The 18,033-nt window shown below is 51.5% G+C and overlaps 2 protein-coding genes across 2 annotated transcripts; both read right to left on the bottom strand.

The window, feature by feature from the left end:
- Positions 1–516: 516 nt before the first annotated feature.
- Positions 517–3,626, bottom strand: BJX67DRAFT_315398 (CCCH zinc finger and RRM domain protein). The gene is made up of 5 exons (XM_071027223.1): positions 3,328–3,626; positions 3,133–3,251; positions 2,407–3,060; positions 1,312–2,345; positions 517–1,210 (listed from the first exon to the last, which is right to left on the bottom strand). Exons 1-5 carry the CDS (start codon positions 3,390–3,392, stop codon positions 818–820), a joined length of 2,265 nt encoding a protein of 754 aa, XP_070880987.1. The 5' UTR covers positions 3,393–3,626; the 3' UTR covers positions 517–817.
- Positions 3,627–4,101: 475 nt separating this feature from the next.
- BJX67DRAFT_386027 (putative fermentation associated protein (Csf1)) lies at positions 4,102–17,795 on the bottom strand (the record flags this gene model as incomplete). The annotated part of the gene is made up of 8 exons (XM_071033981.1): positions 4,102–4,119; positions 4,182–5,960; positions 6,018–6,673; positions 6,740–6,797; positions 6,883–6,898; positions 8,151–17,597; positions 17,657–17,692; positions 17,740–17,795. The coding sequence occupies 8 exons, from the start codon at positions 17,793–17,795 to the stop codon at positions 4,102–4,104; spliced, it is 12,066 nt and encodes a 4,021-aa protein (XP_070880986.1).
- Between the last annotated feature and the right edge of the window lie 238 nt (positions 17,796–18,033).

Genomic DNA, 18,033 nt, shown 5'->3' with positions numbered 1-18,033 from the left:
AGCACCGTTAAAACGGCCAGAAAGGGGTACCACTTTTCCGGGAGTTGGACCGTGGTCCTGCTTGAAAACATCAGTACCCAATGTAACTTATTCTTATCTAGTTCTAAGGAACAGCAGGTGATACAGGTGAATCTGTCGAACGCACCTCTACTGCATACCTGGTTGTCCCGCGTCGTCTGAACGAACCTCCTCGAATCTCAGCTTATTCTTCACTCTTCCGAAGATCCGATTTGTTCCCAGAACACCACGCAATGAAGCTGACAAGGAAGTACGTATATACATATTACTACATTACTGGATCTACTGAGCTCCGTATTCGGCACCTTGGACTGTAACCCGTGGACAGTGGGAGGTTTCGTCCGGGTTTCAACCCGGACCTTGCATCTGTATCTAGATCTACCTGAAACCCACCGTGGGTGGGGGAGGAGGAAGGTGCGAGAGTGTGTCGAAACTCTAAATAATCATGAAGACGGGGAACTCAACAACTTACCGATCTAATGGGGCATACGGTATCACGTGGATTAATAATAATAAGATGTGAAGTGCCGATGTGTAATGCAGCGGTGGAAACAAGAAGAAAAGATCAAAAGGCCAAAGATAGATATGGGTGATCTGCTTCGCATCTAGAGATATATGCCCGTGATGTAAAGATAGTACATAGATAACGTAAGTAAATGATACGTAGAGGAAGCACTCTTCTCACAATACCCGCAGTGTTTTCCAGTTGGAGGAACAAGTAAAAGGATCCGTCAACTTCAACCAAACTGGGACTCGACCCGACTCGACGAGGACAGCAAGCAAGATACGCTAGGCCGTATCACTCCACCCCCCAACTATCATCGACCTCGGCAACATCATAATCCACATCGGCGTTCGCGGCCGCGTGCCCGTCCTTCCCGCGTCCGGCCTGATCCGCTGTGGGCTCTGCGCCGGGCGCAGAATCCATGACTGTATCGTCATCGGAGACGGCCTTGGTGTCTAACCCGGCCGCGGTGTGTGGTTGTGATTCATGTGGTTGCTGGGTGGATGGTGATGGGGCGGGAAGGGGCGGGTTCTGGACCCATGACAACTGAATTTCCCCGACGGAGGGGATATTGCGGGCTCCGTACATGAATTTCTCGGCTATGTAGCGCTCTTTGAAGGCGATGATTAGGGAGTCGGGGTCATTTGCGTCTGGGTTTGGGGTTATGGAGTCGTATTCGCCGACGCCCTTTTAAGTAGGTTAGTTTAGGGTTTGACGTGTTTGGTTGATTTTACGTTGTGGGGAAGGAATTTAAGGTTGCAGGTGGAGTGTGCATGGGTCAAACGTACTATGAGAAATTGTCGGAACGCCTCGTCCTGTTCGGAATTCGGCTTGATGCCCGAAACTGCCACGCGTTTGGGCCGGTTGTCAAGACGCAGGACGCCACCACGGCCTCGTGCAGGGAAGCCCCCGCCTCGGCCACGAGACGAGCCCCGGAAGGATGGGTCGTACCCGCGGCCACGCGGAGCGTAGCCGCCGCGAGCGCCGAAATAGCCTCCTCTCCCGCGCCCACGCGAAGCTTGGGTGGTGCTAGCCGGGTTATGAGGATCCAGGCCGAGCATTTTTGCTTCGGCTTCGAGTGCCGCAAGCTGGGCTCGGAGCTGTTTCGTTTGCTCACTGGCGTTTTCGCCGGACGGGGATTGCGATGCCGCTCCGTCTGGCGACGCGCTGCTGGATGTGGTGCCGCCGATCTTCTGCAGGAGTCTTCGCTTTTCTTCTTCCTGTTTCTTGAGCAGTTCCTCGCGCTGTTTTTCTAGAGCTTGCTTCGCCTGCTCTGTTTCTTGGCGACGCTTAAGCTTCTCTTCGTGAGCCTTCTGCGCTTCTTCCTGTTGCCTTTCGAACTCTTCTGCGTTGAACGATTGGGTCCCTTCGCGGTTGTCGTGGGGTCCTGCGCGTTGATCGTGATTCCTCTCTCCTTTTGACTTATGCCAGTACACTTTGACGAATCTGTTATCGAAAATTACCTTCGGACTAGACCAAGCTCTCTTGGCCGCCTCATGGTCACCATACGTGATTAGGGCAAGTTTTTTGTGCGGCTGGAGGGAGATGTCCGTAATTTCTCCATACTGGGAGAAGAATTCTCTCACGGTGAAGTCGTCAAGCTTATCGTCAGGAATCTGTTCGACAACAATGGTTTTCACTGATGGGTCATCGCTGGGCCCAGCAGAAGAGAACTCTGATCGTCGGCCGCGGTTTGCGAAACCGCCTCTGTCCCCGCCACGGCCACGACCCCGGCCCCGGCCTCGGTCGTGCCCACGGGTTGGAGCTTCGGAGCTGCGTCTCTGAAAGTCTGCTACAATGTTCGAGGACTTCGGGTCATATTCTAGAGAAATCAGTTAGGGAGCGGAAATCACCATAGGGAACAACGTCGGTATCGTTCATACCGTTAGGCCTCGGAGCACCTTGCGCCACGTCATGCTGATATGGGCAGGCAGCTCCTAAATAGCATATCCCTTGCGTCTCATAAAATGGACACTTCTCCGTGCTCTTCGGCCCTATTTGCTCGCCTTGTTGGCCGGCGACTGTACCTGCAGGGGGCATAGGCATGGGCGGTATTCCTGACATCTGCGGGAAACCCATATTTTGAAGGGCCATCATCGCTGCCATCGGGTCATTCTGGTCAAATCCAGGGAACGCCGGAGGCATAACTGGGAACCCACCCGGAGACGGGTGTGGGAATTGTGCAGGAGCCCCAGACGCTGCGTGGCCATCCCTCCCCATCCAGTCACCTCTTCCACCACGCCCCCGACGAGGGTTCTTAAAAGTCCGATGGTTACCAACACCGTCGCGCTCCGGCTCCCCGCCAAATCCATCATTATAGGTGCGTTTACGGCCGGCATTGAATGAATTCTCAACATGCGCTTGAGAGGCGTACGGGCCGTGGAAAGGGCCGGTGAGCGGTTTCGTCGGTGCGCCTGTCTGGGGAGCTGATCCCGGGCCCTGGGGAAGTTGCACCTGACCCGGTGTATTCGACGCAGATGAGGGCAACTGCTTAGGCGCGAACGTAGCAAAAAGAGTATCCACGAACTCAGTTGTATCTAGCATCCAGGCGGGAGAATTAGCATATGCGATTTACAAGACCCCCAAGGCTGAAAACGAGCTCGACTCACGCTCCATCAAAAAATCCTCGAGATGCTCGACAGAGGCCTTCCGAATTTCCTCATCGGGGGCATCGGACCTAATAAGCGCCAGAACGTAATCCGCAAGTACATCTGAATCCGCATCCGAGCTATAACGGGGTTAGCTGGCGACATTTTCGACTTCCTAATTTTTTTTTTTTTTTGCTGCGCGCAGGTCCGCCTTACATGTCTTCCAGCTTCTTCACCACCCAATTCTTGACCTCCGCCGCCTTATCCTCCGTAAGCTGCATAATGCCGGTGTAATTCCAGTCTCTCCGAGAAATAGAAATCGAAGTGTTGGCTCTTCTGACGTGCCGGAGCAATCCGAGGACTGGCAGGTCCCTTTATTCTCGTTGGATGACGGCTGCGAGTGCTGGGTTCCAACGCGCAAGCTGCTTGGTTTAAAAGATACGGAGTCTGAAAATCCTTCAGGTCATTTCATGGATAAGAAAGTAAAGTCGAATGAAGGTCGTGGAGCGTGAAAGTCGCGAAAGCAATAGCAGCAGAGCTTTGCGGAGGAGCTGCAAGGAAACGCGGATGCGGTTAATCACGTGACTTGCCTCGACCTAAAACCCGCAGGGACAATATACTCATTATCTTACGGACCGATCTCTACGTCACATCTCGAGCAAAAGTGAACAGTAAGAAATATCATTTTTCGTGTCCAACTAAGAGAATAGTAGCTAGTACCTGGGGGGCCCTCGTAGTCGTTAACGTAACAAAAAGGAAAAGAAAAAAGAAAAGGGAAAGGCCATCACAGATGCATGAGCACACCAGTTTCTACTGCTCTAGTTAATCGAGAACCCACGCGACATGAAGCTGCATTGTGTTGCTTTATTTTATTGCGTGGTTGTCTCCCTTTTTGTTCAACATTGGCCGGGTATTGCGTTCATCAATCTCATAAACATAGGATTCCAACCCAAACAGACTCGAAACCTAGTCGGTTTGCGAAGAACGTTTTTACAGCCTGTCGTAGTACTGTTGAACGGGATTAGAAAGTGAAACATTGAAACAAGAGGTAAGAGGTGCGGATGACTTACATTCTCGTATCCAGGGACCACCTCTTTGAGACCCTTGCGCTTACGCAGCTCAGTAACGACCTGACCGGGCTTCGTGGTGGTGTCAAGAGGAGAACCACCAGGAAGAACAGCCCAGTGGTCGAAAACTGACTGAGGGAAGGCCTGACCACCAGTGGCCTGACGGAGTTCGCCGGGGAAGCCGAAGGACTCGTTGACGGGGAGGTAGGCCTTGACGTTGAACAGAGGAGTACCGGGGCGCTGCTCCTCAGTGTAGACGTGACCGCGGCGGCGGGTGAGGACACCGTAGATACCGCCCATGGCCTGTTCGGGCACCTGAATCTCGACGTTGAAGATGGGCTCGAGGATGCCGGGCTCGGCAAGGAGGGTCGCGGCGTACAATACACGACGAGTGGTAGGCATGATCTGACCACTGCCACGGTGAATAGCATCAGCGTGAAGGGTAACATCGAGGACGTTGAAGCGAATGGAGCGCATGGGTTCTTCGGCGATGGGACCCTCACGGGTGGCCCACTGGAAACCAGAGACAACGTGGTCCTTGATTTCGTTAAGGTACTGGACGGCCTTGGTCTGATCAACCAACAGGTTTGCACCAGTGGTGTCGGGTCCGAAACACCAAATCTTACGGGCATCAGTGACATCCCAGCCGTGTTCATCAGCCAGCACACGGGCGCGAGCTTTGAAATCGTCACGAGGGCTGATCTTGCCGGACTCGATGGCGCCGGAAACCTCCTCATCAAGGGGCTCAGCGGTGAGGTAAAGACGGTTGTGCTTGTTGGGCGACTTCGACAGAGCAGTCATGCTAGATGTGCTACTGACAGTTTCACGGTATGAGACGACGGGGTCGGAGATACGGAGGGGAACACCAGCGTGGTCTTCCTCAAGATCCTTCAAGCAGATTTCGAGGTGGAGCTCACCAGCACCAGCAACAACGTGCTCACCAGACTCGTTGATCATAGTCAGGACACAAGGGTCAGACTTGGACAGACGCTTGAGACCCTCGACAAGCTTGGGCAGATCAGCAGCGTTCTTGACCTCGACCGAGCGCTGCACGACGGGGGAGACGGAGAACTTCATGACCTTCAGGTTGTGGGCAGTCTCGGAGGTGGTAAGGGTACCAGACTTAAGCAAGAACTGATCAACACCAACCAGACCGACGATGTTACCAGCAGGAACATCCTCAATGGGCTCAACGAAGCGGCCCATCATCAGGATGGTACGCTGAATGTTCTTGACGAACAGATCTGTCTTCTGTCCGGGGGTGTAGTTGGGACCCTGGATGCGAACCTTGAGACCAGAGCGGACGGTACCGGAATAGACACGGCCGAAAGCGTAGAAACGACCCTTGTCGGAGGTGGGAACCATCTTAGAGACGTAAAGCATGAGGGGAGCCTTGGGGTCACAGTCACGGATACCAATCGCGGACTCATCGTCGGCGGGACCTTCGTAGAGGGTCTCGGCACGGTACTTCTGAGCAGTAACGGGAGAGGGGAGGTGGATACAGATCATTTCCAACATGGCATCGGCGGCGGGAAGGAATTTACGCATGACGGTCTTGAGGAGCTGCTTGCCAACCAAGTCCTTTTCATCAGAAGCAAGCTTGACGTCGATCTTCTCGAGAAGTGCCGGGATTTGATCCTTCTTGTCATTGTTGATGAGCTGGAAGATCTTGAAAATGGGGTCGAGAATGAACTGGTTGAAGGCACGCTCAACAGGCTTGCCGTCGACCTCAGGAGCGGTCTTAGTCCACTTCTTAGTCTTGGGGTTGAAGTAGTTGTCACCCTACACAATGACTATTAGTACACGGGACATCCAGTTTGTTTCAGTACGAATCCTTACCCAGAGACGCTCCAACATCTTCTTGCGGTCAACACCGAACTTCTTGGCGAACTTGACAGCGAACTGGCGGACAGTGAAAGCCCAGCCGTGCAGACCAGAACCGAAAGCAACGGTACCACGGTCAGGGTAGATCTGGACGTCACCGAGGGCCTTGTCCTCGTATGTAGCGATGATGACGTTGACGGATTCAATGGTACGGGAGAAAGACTGGTACAGATCTTCCTTGGAGACCTGGAGCTCGAGAAGGGCGCGGTCGACCTTGTTGATGATAAGGACGGGCTTGATACGCTCAGTCAGAGCCTGACGAAGCACAGTCTCGGTCTGGACGCAGACACCGGAGACACAGTCGACAACGACGAGAGCACCATCGGTGACACGGAGAGCAGCAGTAACCTCAGATGAGAAGTCGACGTGACCGGGTGAATCGATCAAGTTGATCAAGAACTCTGAGCCATCGACGGCCTGGGGGATTTCCTTGAGATCCTCCTCATCGGGGAACTTGGCATAAAGGGAGATGGCAGTGGACTTGATGGTAATACCACGTTCCTGCTCATCGGGACGGGTGTCCATGAACCGGGCATCACCGGCCTTAGCAGCCGCGATAATACCGGCGCGTTGGACCAGGGAGTCACTGAGGGTGGACTTGCCGTGATCGACTACAAGACACTCAGTACATCTCCGACCGGATCAGCAGTATGACGGGATATTCGTAGGGTACGCACCGTGAGCAATGACCGACATGTTACGAATGTTGGCCTTGCGGTCCATCAGGGCGCGGAGCTAGTCATTGTTAGTTGGATACATTTTCCAGCTGATAAGAAAAAATTTGTGGCTCTTGGATGTGTCTGGACGGAGAAAGGCATACCTCCTCGACAGTGAAGCTAGCAAGAGACGAGTTAGCAGACAGATCAATAACATAGCTTTCGCACCAATCTCTGGTGATGAACAACGTACTTGACCATTTTGGCGGTTTTTTTTTCCTGTTACAGCCTTCGAGGCGGGGTTTGTGTGAACGAAAACGGAGAGCGGGGGAGAAGGGAAAGAGAACAGAGGAGAGAAAACGGCACACAGAAGATCAGGATCGAGAGCTAGCTCGACCTGATGATGACCTGGGATAAAAAAAGGGTCTATGTGCGCTGCTCCGAGGGGAGAGACTTTGAGGTTGGTGAAGGGGGAGAGGAGAGGAGAGGAGGAGGGGAAGCGAGAAGAGAAGCGAGTTAAGAGGTGGTGGTGAGTGGCCGTGGGGCCCAGCGCTGGTTGGATTTTTCCCGAGTTCCAAATCTGGGATGTGCGTTTTCTCCCACCCAATTCCCGCTTGCCGCCCCTCCTGTGGCCGTCGAACTCCGGCGTCATCCTGCTGTATAAAATCTGGTCGAAGGCCAAATATGACTCTTCGGGTAGATTTCTAACTCTTACGCAGTTGCATCGGATGGCTTCAACTCCACTGGCGAATACCGTAACTTTTCGAGACTCATTAGATATCACTGACTCAAAATAACCTTTTGCAGTCACTCTTTCCACGGTCAAACTGATCTCCGAAAGATCCAAGCGAATCCCAACTCCTCCCAAGGTTGTATGGTTGGTAATCAATCCATCAGGAAGTCATGTCCAATCGCCTGGTGCGATGGCTTCGACACGCCCCATCATGATCAAGGCGATCTTCCATCCAGTCACCCTCTCCCTCTCGTCTGCTGAGATTATTATGGGCAGATTTCATAATATCCGAGATTGCCACTCCATGATTTCACCTGGTCCTCTTTTGGAAAATAACTTGGAAAAAAGCGATCCGCCCATACCAGGTGAGGGGCATTGGTGGGGTATGCGCTGACTAATCGGCAAAAGCTCCCGTCTTCAAGCTCTTCAATATAACATTTGATTGGCCCGACCTTGACTGAATGGGCTCTCAGTCCCAAGAGAGCTTAGCTCCAGCTCTTTGTATCCAGGTCGAAGGCAGATGCTGTCCTGATTCGGATTAGCCTCATGCCGCTTTGAGCACCAGCATCTGGTTTGATATCCATGAGAGATAAAAACTGAGTATGCGGTCAAATATTAATACAAAATAATTTACACTGAACAGCTCTCTAGCAGCCTATGTGGCCAACTGTTGATAACAACGCAGATCAGGAAGACCACAAAATTTTCGCATAGGCGTCCTCAACCTCCTTCGCAATCTCCAACAAGGTCACGATGATAATCTGGTGCGTGACATTAGGTAGCTTGTCTCGTTGAAGACCAATCCACTCTAATGGTGGCGTTGCCTCTCCCATATCGCGCAGCTGCGGTGTCTCGATGACGGGCGGCTCCATTGCCACATAGTCGTATTTAGACTGTGGCACATTGACCACCGCAGTGATTTTTTCTTGCTGGTCGCGCTTGTCTCCGCCACCCTCTGTGCTCAAGCCTCCCGTAATGCGGACTGCGGATGGCGGGAGTGGTTTGCCTAGTCGCGAAGCCAATGCACGAGAATGTGTTTCCCACATATCGCGGATGAAGCTGATGCGCGCGTAGTTCCACCCAACGTCGACTTTGCCTTCGAAACTGCTGCGGAAAACATATTCGATTTGATGGGATCCAGATTCTTGCCAAGTATTCATCCCAGCTACTACCCGTGGGACCTTGAGGATGGTTCCCCCGCGAGATTCTATCACGCGAGCAGCAGTCTCGCTGACAAGAAGGTTCTCAATAACCGCCGGGTCGGACCGGGTGAGGGGGGAGAGCGCGACACGCAACTGTCCTAGAGTGAGCCCCAAAGCGCTGTGGATTTTCCCCTTGTCCATCGACACGTCAAAGCGAGCTTGGGCTTCATGGGCTTCTAGCTTGAAAACATGGTTGTCAAAGAAGGTGCTGGGGAAGGCTCCAATATGGACCGCATTGATAGTCACAACCACCCCCGTTTGCAGAGATATTGGGGCCTTCTCCATTTTCTCTTCGACTCGCCGAGCTGCTTTGCGGGACGACAGTTCGGCTCTGTCAGAAAAAACGGATGTCCTTCGGCGAAGGTACCTTTCAATTTCTCTCAATGACACTTCATAAGCTGCCTGCTTGTCCTGCATGAGGCGCTGCCAGGCCTGGAATAATGCCAGTGATTGTGACGCAGTCAAAGTCGTGCAGAACACTTGCACTTGATCTCCTTCCAGAATACTAAATAGTCGCTCATTCGATCCTTCAGACGAACCTCCGACATTGTACATCAGAAAATCGAAAGACGCTACGTGCGCGACCAGGAATGGCTGATAATCAAAGGCGACTTTGACCTCGAGGTGATGGAAAGCAATTGAAGCCTGTATTAATGGCGTTTTGACATCGGTGGTAGCGTCCGGCCAATTGATAGAGGTGCGGACTCGGATCGTTTGAATCTCAGCCAATCCGCTCAGTCTGCCCTTGCTCTCAATCCCGACAGTTTTAAGGCCCACACACAGAATCTGCTCACGGTCAGACGTCTTTTGAGACGACAACCACAAGTCGTCGATCGCGAATTGTGCTTTCCCCAACGTTGAGCCCATGTCAAGTTGAATCTCCAGCTTCTCGATCGCGATGGTTGTGCTCCAGGGAAAAGCTGGAGCCGAAGCCACTTGTTGGTAGCGTTGCACGATGTAGGCTTGTGTCTCTAAGGGCTGTGCTTCGAGGCCTGCTTCCGAATCGAGGTTCTCGTTTGCCGGTACCCAAATCTCACGGAAGAGGAGCAAATCTTGAACTTGTCTTATATTGAGCAGGACCTGCATTGGACTCACTCGTAAAGCGGCCGAAATTCCTTTCGATTGTCCAAAGTGCCTGCTGTTCATCAATGACATGACTACCGAGTTGACACCAAAGTTAGCAGTTGACTCGTTGGAGTATACGTGTTTCACAGACGCCTGGAAAGCATTGAAGGCCACTGAGAGTGCCAGGAATCGCTCGTCTTCGTCTGATTGAACCGTATTAACTGCGACATATACGCTGTCAAACCCCACGGTAGCTGCCACTCGAGCGATAGGCTGGCAGCTCAGGCTGAACTCTTGTTTGCAGATCAAGAGCCCAACATTCAATTTGCACCGGCCAAGCAGAGAGGTAGGATCATTGCTGTCAAGGGGTGTCTCCTGCATCAGTCTCTGGGGTTGCAGCATCATGGCACTGGACGGCCTCCTGGGTTTGGCTTGATCGCCCATCACTTCTTTGACAGTGGCAGACATTTGCTTCATCAACGGCACAATGCTTGGATACAACACGTTCGTCGAGGCGTCTATTTTCAATTCCGCGTTGAGGGTTGAGCCTTCGTAGGCACTATCCTCGAATTGAACCTTCAATGCTACCCCAGGCGCACGCAATGTCGCAGTGGCTGCAGCGTCTTCTTGAACGTACTGGCCGTACTTAGTTTTGGACGTCGGGGTTCCTTTCAAAGTTGCGGTAAGGAGAGTCTGTTGATCATTACTCTGTCTTCCTTGCAAGGATACAATAGCACCGGCGAAATCAACGTCAACAAGCACGGAGCGTAATCGTTTGTTCCCAAACAAAGATCGCTCTTTGTCGTTGTCGTCCGATTGCTTAGGCACAAGTATCGAGTTCGCATCACGAATAATGTTGACAGCAGATGCAATCGAGTTTTGTATCATGCTCCCCGGCAGAATGAAATCAGATGTAGCCCTGAGATCCAGTGACTTGCCTGCGGCCTGGAATGCTACGCGCATGTCATCTCCCGTTGACGAGGATGCCACATTGAAGACCAACTCAGGTAGAAGAGCTGAATTCATTGCGCGCTTTTTTCTATCGCCTGAAAGGGGCACCATCTGTAGCTGAGCATCCTCGATCCGGAGTCTGGCCGAGTTCGTTTTCTTGTTTGACAGGTCCACACGCTTGATAGAGAATACCAAATCATCAGGCCGCCGAGGAGACGTCGGTTGAGTAAAGGTGGCCATATTCCAAGTTACTTGGATCTCATTGAGATCCAAGGAGAATATTGCACCAAAGAGGTCATCCGTATGAGGGCTATCGTCGGATATCCGGACACTGGGTAATTCTGAAGCCGTCGTCTTCGTTTGTGAATGAACGCGATGTCTTAAGTTTTTGAGACGTTTGACTTCATGAGAAAGGTCCATGGTTTTCATCCTTTCCTGAAGATGAGCGGCCACATCAACGACGAGCGCAGCCGCCTCTGGAAATAGTTCGATATCGCAGTTTTTGCTGGTTAGATGGAAGGCCTGCAGAGCCTTTCCGTTCTCGTCTGTCGTCGACGTGCCCCTAACCCTGGCGTCAATGGCGAAGCTACAATATGAACGTGTACTGAAGGTCTCCTTTTTGCTCAAATCAAAACCTATTCTCGAAGTGTCGACGTGGAATTCCGGGTATTCCGTTGGGTGGCCAGCTTCAAGCCCATTACTGACTCGCATGCGTACCATACCGAGGCTAAATTCCATATCGGCCGAATAATTATTGTCGTTCAGTCCGGGTGCCATGGCATGTATCTTTGTCCCAGCCATCGTTGTTCGAGCCCTATAAAGAAACACTGAGTTGGAGGTATCTTTGTCGTCCGAAGATACATTATCAAGTGCGAGAACTTCCCTACAATGAAATTCCAAAGACTCCACGTTTTGCTTGAGATCAGTCGCCAAGTGGGATAATTCAGGTCTTGTTAGGGCACTGAGAAGACATCGTACCGCACTGGCCTCCAGTTCTATCAATTCAACGGTGACATCGGCCTCCACATCCGTCCGGTTGGGTAGCATGTTTACCATTATCCGTCCGTTGATCGGGGGTATCCCGAGCTCGGCAAGGGGCTGCCATCTAACCCCTTCGCTGGAAAGGAAAGTATGAACGTTCTGCTTCAAATCGAAGTCGACCTCGATATTCCGCTCAAGCCTCGATATGATAGAGGCTCTCGCTACCTCGCCAGAGATGACGTACGTCAAAGATGGTAGAACACAGAAGCCCAAGCGATAATCATCCAAGAACGTAACGATCTGGAATTTATTGTGTGACTGTTTCCGATCTGTCACAGTTTCCCCGGATCGACGCACAGGTAAGCTCAACTTCTTAGTGAGTCGGTGAACGAACTGGACTTCATCTTCGATCAGCCGATCCGCAGTGTGGGCGAGACTCAACAGGTCTTCGCTCATGTCATATCGAAGTCTACGGCTCGATACGGCAATCTTCCAGTCGTGTTTTGCCTCAGTCGTTGTTTCCTCACTCATACGAGAACAATGAATATGCGGATCGGTGAATTTCCATTGCATCATAACCTTGGAGGGATTCGAGAGATTCAACGAGGACGTTCCGGAGCTTATAAGCAGGCTCGCGCTCCTGCTATGGACGTCCAACGGTTTGAGGACAAGTGAACTCCTAAGCGCCTCGCCCGTCAGGGCTAGTTTCAAGTTGATGCCGTCAACATTTATAGCTCCGAGATCTGTGCCAAAGACGAATTGCAGCTCGCTCTGTTCTGCCATTTGAGTTTCAGCTTTCTCATCGACAATTGCAGATTTCAGGGTAACGGTGGACATGGTATTCACAAGTCCTTCGACTAAATCGAGGATTTCCCATCGTAAATGAAGCTCGACAGAGGAACAGTAAGATTCGACAATGACGGGAGATTTTGGCGTCCTCTCGTTGCCGATTTGGCCATCCTGTACAGGTCTAGACGATACGACTGTGGACAAGTTTTGGATGGCAAAGCCGCTCTCCCTTGGTCCAGAGTCAATGGGAAAACGGAAGAGCTTTATTGAAGAGGAGAAACAGGCTGCTGACGACGAAGATCCGGAAGTCGTCTCGGATGTACCCCATATTCTTCGCATCACATAGCTCTTCTCAACCAGAGCCAGGTCCCACGCTCGCCACTGATCGAAGCTGGAGAGCACGAGGGTCTTGGCATTTGGCCATACTTCAACATCATCTTGAAGACATTTCTCGGCCAAATCCTGCTGCTGTTCAATTGGGAGGCTATTAAAAACGTTACGGATCCGAGAAATAATCTTCCAAGAATCATGATGCCGCAAATGTCCGGGAGCAAGTCGAAGCATGTATGAGATGCGCGTTAAGAATGCTGGGTCCGGTACATGTGCCGCGGACTGTGTGAGGCGATATATCAGGAAGCGCATTCGCCTATGCCGACGTAAAGAGCTATGTTGAAACGATGATGTTGCAGAATCAAGCATGGTAGTTGTACGGCGAACAAGATATGCCAGTTGCTCGACAGACTTAGTTGACGTGATTGTATGAAATTCACGAATTTGTAAATTTGATCTTGTCACCGGCGAAGCAACAAGCCAGAAGTTTATGTCGCTTAATAGGCAGCCAGCTTCGGATTTCTGTCGGTGCTGGTCAAGGTATCTACTTTCGACTGACACCGAAAGTCTTTCAGCAGAGGCATGAGCAGTAATACCCTTCTTAATCCCCACCAGAAGGTCCCCTTTTTGCCGCTCGACTCTAGTTCTGAACGTGGTGCCTAAGCGAGAGATCTCAAGTCTGTATTCATCTTGAAAACTGTCTTCGGTGCCGTTACAGGAGCTGTGGGTGTTGACCAGTTTCATCGATATGACGGGAGTTCGAATAGTAAAGGTAGTTACTTTTTTTGGTCGTTTTAGAGCCTTCTCATAGGCAACGATGTCGGATATTATGTCCTTCTGCAGCGAATCAATCATTTCAGTCGGATGCCGCAGCTCGAAGGACTCGAGCAACATCGAAAGCATGAATATAAAATCCGGTGTACAAATGCCCCTGACACCTTTGTCCAGCTCGACGATAAAGTTGGTATAGGTTGTGTTATCATCCCCAAATGGTGTAGACTTATGCTCAAACTTCGGCGCTGGAGGATCTGACTTTGAAGGATCAGGATCGGATGCGTGGCCAAAGGGAAGTTGAGACATATTGAGCTTGATTCGGTGAAGTGTAAACCCAGGAACATCCCAGGCATTCGGGCTACTCTGAGTATGAAGAGCCGTCTTGGAGACGTTTATCTGAGACCTATGCGGGCGCAGATTGAGGTCTCCCGCTGCTCGCCCACGATAGTTCTGGTTCTGATATGTAGAAGACGACAGACTTCGTGTCTCACTCACGCGGCGTCGTGCTTTCTTCGGTCTACTTCGGACACTTGAGGATTCTGGGGGCAGGAGGAAACTTTTCGAGCTCGGGCTGCCCCTATCCTGTGGGTACCGCAGTAGCCCGGGATCCGACCCGTAATCCCTACCAAGGGGCTCAGGCATCGTAGGTATGGCGATAGTCGGGGGCGGCACTCCATCGGTTCCCGTATATGATATGTCCGGCCCAACTTCGTCCCAGTCAAGGAGAAGCCACGGCGTCCGCTGAGTTCGTTGGTCATGAGATCTGATATGCTGCTGCTGAAGTCTCCGACCATCGGCAATATCACTTCGCCGCTGAACCATTTTCACATTTACGGAAGTCAGGAAAAGAGCTTGCGAGGGCACCACGGACTGTATCGAACCGTCATATTGGGAAAGCGAACTGCGATCAATGGCAGCCACGGAAATGTCCGGAAGGCACAGGTTCATTCGCTTCGAGAACTTGTCATTTGCCCAGTCATTAAATCTAGCGGTGGCCGTCCCAGTGCTGAGGAGGAGTGCGGCGTTGTCTAACAGTATGGATATATGGACCGAGTCGATCCGGGCACGCAGAAACGTCACGTCATGAAGAGCAATTGGGAATAGCGGAGGAAGTGCATTCTCCTCATTGTCAAAAGAAAAGTCAAAGCTCTGCAGAGCATCGGCGAGAGAAGCCAGAAACTTCGGCGAGCATTCACCAAGAAGTCTCCCGATATCAAAGTCCCAGTTGCAAACGTATGTTGGTTCCGAAGGAGGCAATCCGAAGACACGGTGTCCATAGATCGACGCGCCATCAATGAAGAGTTGAATATTGGAAATCATCGATTGCTCTGTCTTCGAATGTGATTCCAAAGCCGCTCCCAGAGGTGCAAGTGAGAACTGCAAGTCCATGTAGTAATTCGTAAATCTTAAATCAATCTCTAAAGAAGGCGCAGCGAGCCGTATGTAATTGAGATCGTCATACAGGTTTTCTGGTAGGAGGACGCAAGGATTATCCACAGTGACACGCAAGACGACGTCTAGATCGTTCGTTTTCTTGTTCGGGTTGATTCCATTGTGCGCTGCAGATGCATCCCCAGAGTATGCAAGCTCTTGAAACTCCTCAAGAGTTTTGAAATGCACATCTTCCCCAAAGTAATTCTCCCTCACGATCATAAAGCACTTGATGAGAAACCCAAACAAGTATAGCCTCGGAGAAATGCCATGCAAATTCAGGAGTAGAGTATCTGTCAACTCAGCCGATGTGGAGAGGAAATAGCTGTAGGAGCCACCGATGGCCAAACTTTCCAGAGTAGCTAATTGTTTCGTCTTTAAGAACGTGTGCAGCGTGTCCCACATCGGGGCCATGAATTCAATCTTAGCATCCTGGAGACTGACGTCGAAATCCACGGCATTTTGCTCGGCGCAGTAGTTGTCCAGCGGAATGATTACGCTCGAGGTTAAGTTTTCGCCCTTTATCACGAGTAAACGATTGTCGGTGAGATCAGTGGGGTCGCTAACGATGTTCGAATCATTGACATTGATGAAGAGTTGGAGGTTCGTAAAAGACATATCCAAGTGATATATGAATGGCACGAATGTATAGTAATCCGGGGAAGGGCCAGAGCCCCAATCAGTAATCAAATCCGTCAAGAGGAAGATATGGTCACGCAGAAGAAAGAGCTCCATGTCATGGCTCTTCACGTCGAAACCCCAAACACGCATGCTATTCCAAGCGAGTGGAAGAGAAAGGTCGCAAGTAATAAGCTGCCTGGGGCAAGTCCACAGCAAAGCGTGGTTGACACTTGACGACATCTTTGAATCCCGAAGATCAAGATCAAGCTGACTCGCGAATCCCGACTTCCCAGCGACCATGGCCATCGCATAATTGATAGTTGAGTTGCCAGCAATACGAAGGGAGAACCATCCAAAAGGACGCATATCTGGGCCAAGATTGCCCTTCTCGCTTTCCGTCGCGCGCGTCCGTTTCCTGCGGTGCCGCTTCTTCAATTTGGATGCACCTCGTACAGCATCCCCACGGCCCTTCCATTGCCAATCTTTGGACGGCTCCCGTGTGGGGATGCGGAGGATCGTGTCTTGATCAAACTCAATTCTGATCCGAAAGATCGAGTTCCGCCTTGGCTCTCCGGGGCGCAGAGGTTCCGCAGGATGGGAATTTCGGTAGGCGTTTGGGAAGAACATGTTTTGTAGCCCGACCCGCTCACGATCAGCCCAGGGTCCATAGTTGACAATTCCGCCCTCCATCTTCACGTCAATGCCCCATTCTGGGGGAGACGCACCATTGATGTCGGAGGGTTCCCTGGGCAAAGCCTCGCCGGCTGCAGAGTCCGCCCTAACAACTCCAGGGATATCCCAGAAGTATGTGACAGCCATACTGGGGCTATCCAGTACTGTGGAAAATCTACCATACTCTATCGAGTCCCACTCACCGTGATCATCTTGACTACCTTGCTCCAAATAACGGGAAAGGCCAACCCAGCGCGAATCATTGCGGAGATCAGTAGGGTATCGGGGGCCCATACCATAACGCATATTGGGGGTGTGGAATGACTCGACCGATGTTTGGAAGTATGGTATGAGGTCACGGAGGCTCTGCCAAACTCTGCGCGTCTGGAATTGGTAATTGAAGACGGTGTCTCTTTTTCGCTTCGTTCCAGACTTCTCTTCTCGGGATGTGCTAAGTCCACTCGCAGCGGCTAATTGGCTTTGTTTGTAGTCCGGATTGGGTCTGATTTGCACGATTGGGTGGTCGAATTTGAAGCTGAAGATTTGCCGGTAAAGGTCCAGTTGGCTTGGGGCATGACATGCTTCGATTAAACCAATGGCGGAATCGAATGTTATTGTCAGAACAGACGTTGTATTCTCATTCCCCATCACGATAGCGCCCTTATCACACTCTAGTTTCAACGGCAAGAGCTGAAGCATCCTGAACAGCCCGTCTTCTATCTCTGGTGCCGAAGCACCATCTTGCTGGGAAGCAACTGGGTGCGCCCCATTATGAGCGGCGGAGGATTCGTTGGCAAAGAGTACGTCAGGTTGGTTTTCTTTCAAACTGGTCTGTGAGGATGCACTTCCGGAATCAGGTTGAGCAGATGGTCCAGAGACGAATCCATCCAGGATGCTCTTATAAGCTGGAGTCCTATTGTATATGAACCATTCCAGTCCATAAACCTTGGCCGTGATACGGCAGGGAAGCGCTGTAGGGCAACCAACCCCGCCCTGCTCACCGATGCTCCCGTTCTTTGTACCATCGTCATCCACCCCTCCTGATCGTTGGGGTCCGCCCACCGTCTTGGTAGATACCAGGCGCGAAATATCTGTCCGCCTCACAGCATGCTTCCAAAAGTGCCATGTTATAAACCCCCCATGCACAAAGATTGTCTCGTTCACACCGTGATACCGAATGCCCTTGAAGAACACTCTTCCTCCCAGCAGCGATATCTGAAGAGCGTGGATGTCGACATATGCGCGGTAGTAGTGCCACGTATAAGCCCGTATCCCGTACGAAACAAGAGTGGCGAAAAGGCGGTTGAAGTAAAATAAGAAGAACAGGACACTAGATATTCACCCATTAATTAGATGCGTCTGAGGCAGGAGCAGACCGAATCGGCTTACAGAATACAGGAGACAATGAGCTGCAGGAAGAAGAACCTATATGCCAGTGAGCAAAGTCTAAGTAGCCACAGCAGGCTAATTACCAGTTGAAACTTGGATCCGGAGTCAGGGCCAAGGTCGTGAACGATGAAACGGCCATATCGCATTTCCCGTGGACCTGCGGATAGCCTTCAACATGGCGCTCCCTTGGGTTCAACCATGAGAAAATTAAGAATAATCCAATCCGATGACTGTATCATAATAGGCGTCAGACAGAAAGGCAAGCAAGTGAAGCGGCATTCATTCAGAATCGGACCGGAGGGGTGGTAGGCGCGACGAAGCTGTTGAGCATTCGAAGGCGGTGGGACCTGCTCAGGCGGAGCGAAGATGGGGAGAAG

This window comes from Aspergillus lucknowensis (assembly GCF_044049455.1).
Source record: "Aspergillus lucknowensis strain CBS 449.75 chromosome Unknown BJX67scaffold_75, whole genome shotgun sequence".
In the NCBI taxonomy this organism is placed as follows: domain Eukaryota; kingdom Fungi; phylum Ascomycota; class Eurotiomycetes; order Eurotiales; family Aspergillaceae; genus Aspergillus; species Aspergillus lucknowensis.
Note: the sequence above shows the minus strand (reverse complement) of the source record. Positions and strands in the feature narration are given on the sequence as shown.

Excerpts from the sequence above, each read along its gene's own strand:
- BJX67DRAFT_315398 (XM_071027223.1), bottom strand. The coding sequence starts at position 3,392 with ATGCAGCTTACGGAGGATAAGGCGGCGGAGGTCAAGAATTGGGTGGTG. Across the intron at positions 3,061-3,132 it reads CGAGGATTTTTTGATGGAGC|ATACAACTGAGTTCGTGGAT; the intron begins GTGAGTCGAGCT and ends CCTGGATGCTAG. Across the intron at positions 2,346-2,406 it reads AGGTGCTCCGAGGCCTAACG|AATATGACCCGAAGTCCTCG; the intron begins GTATGAACGATA and ends TGATTTCTCTAG.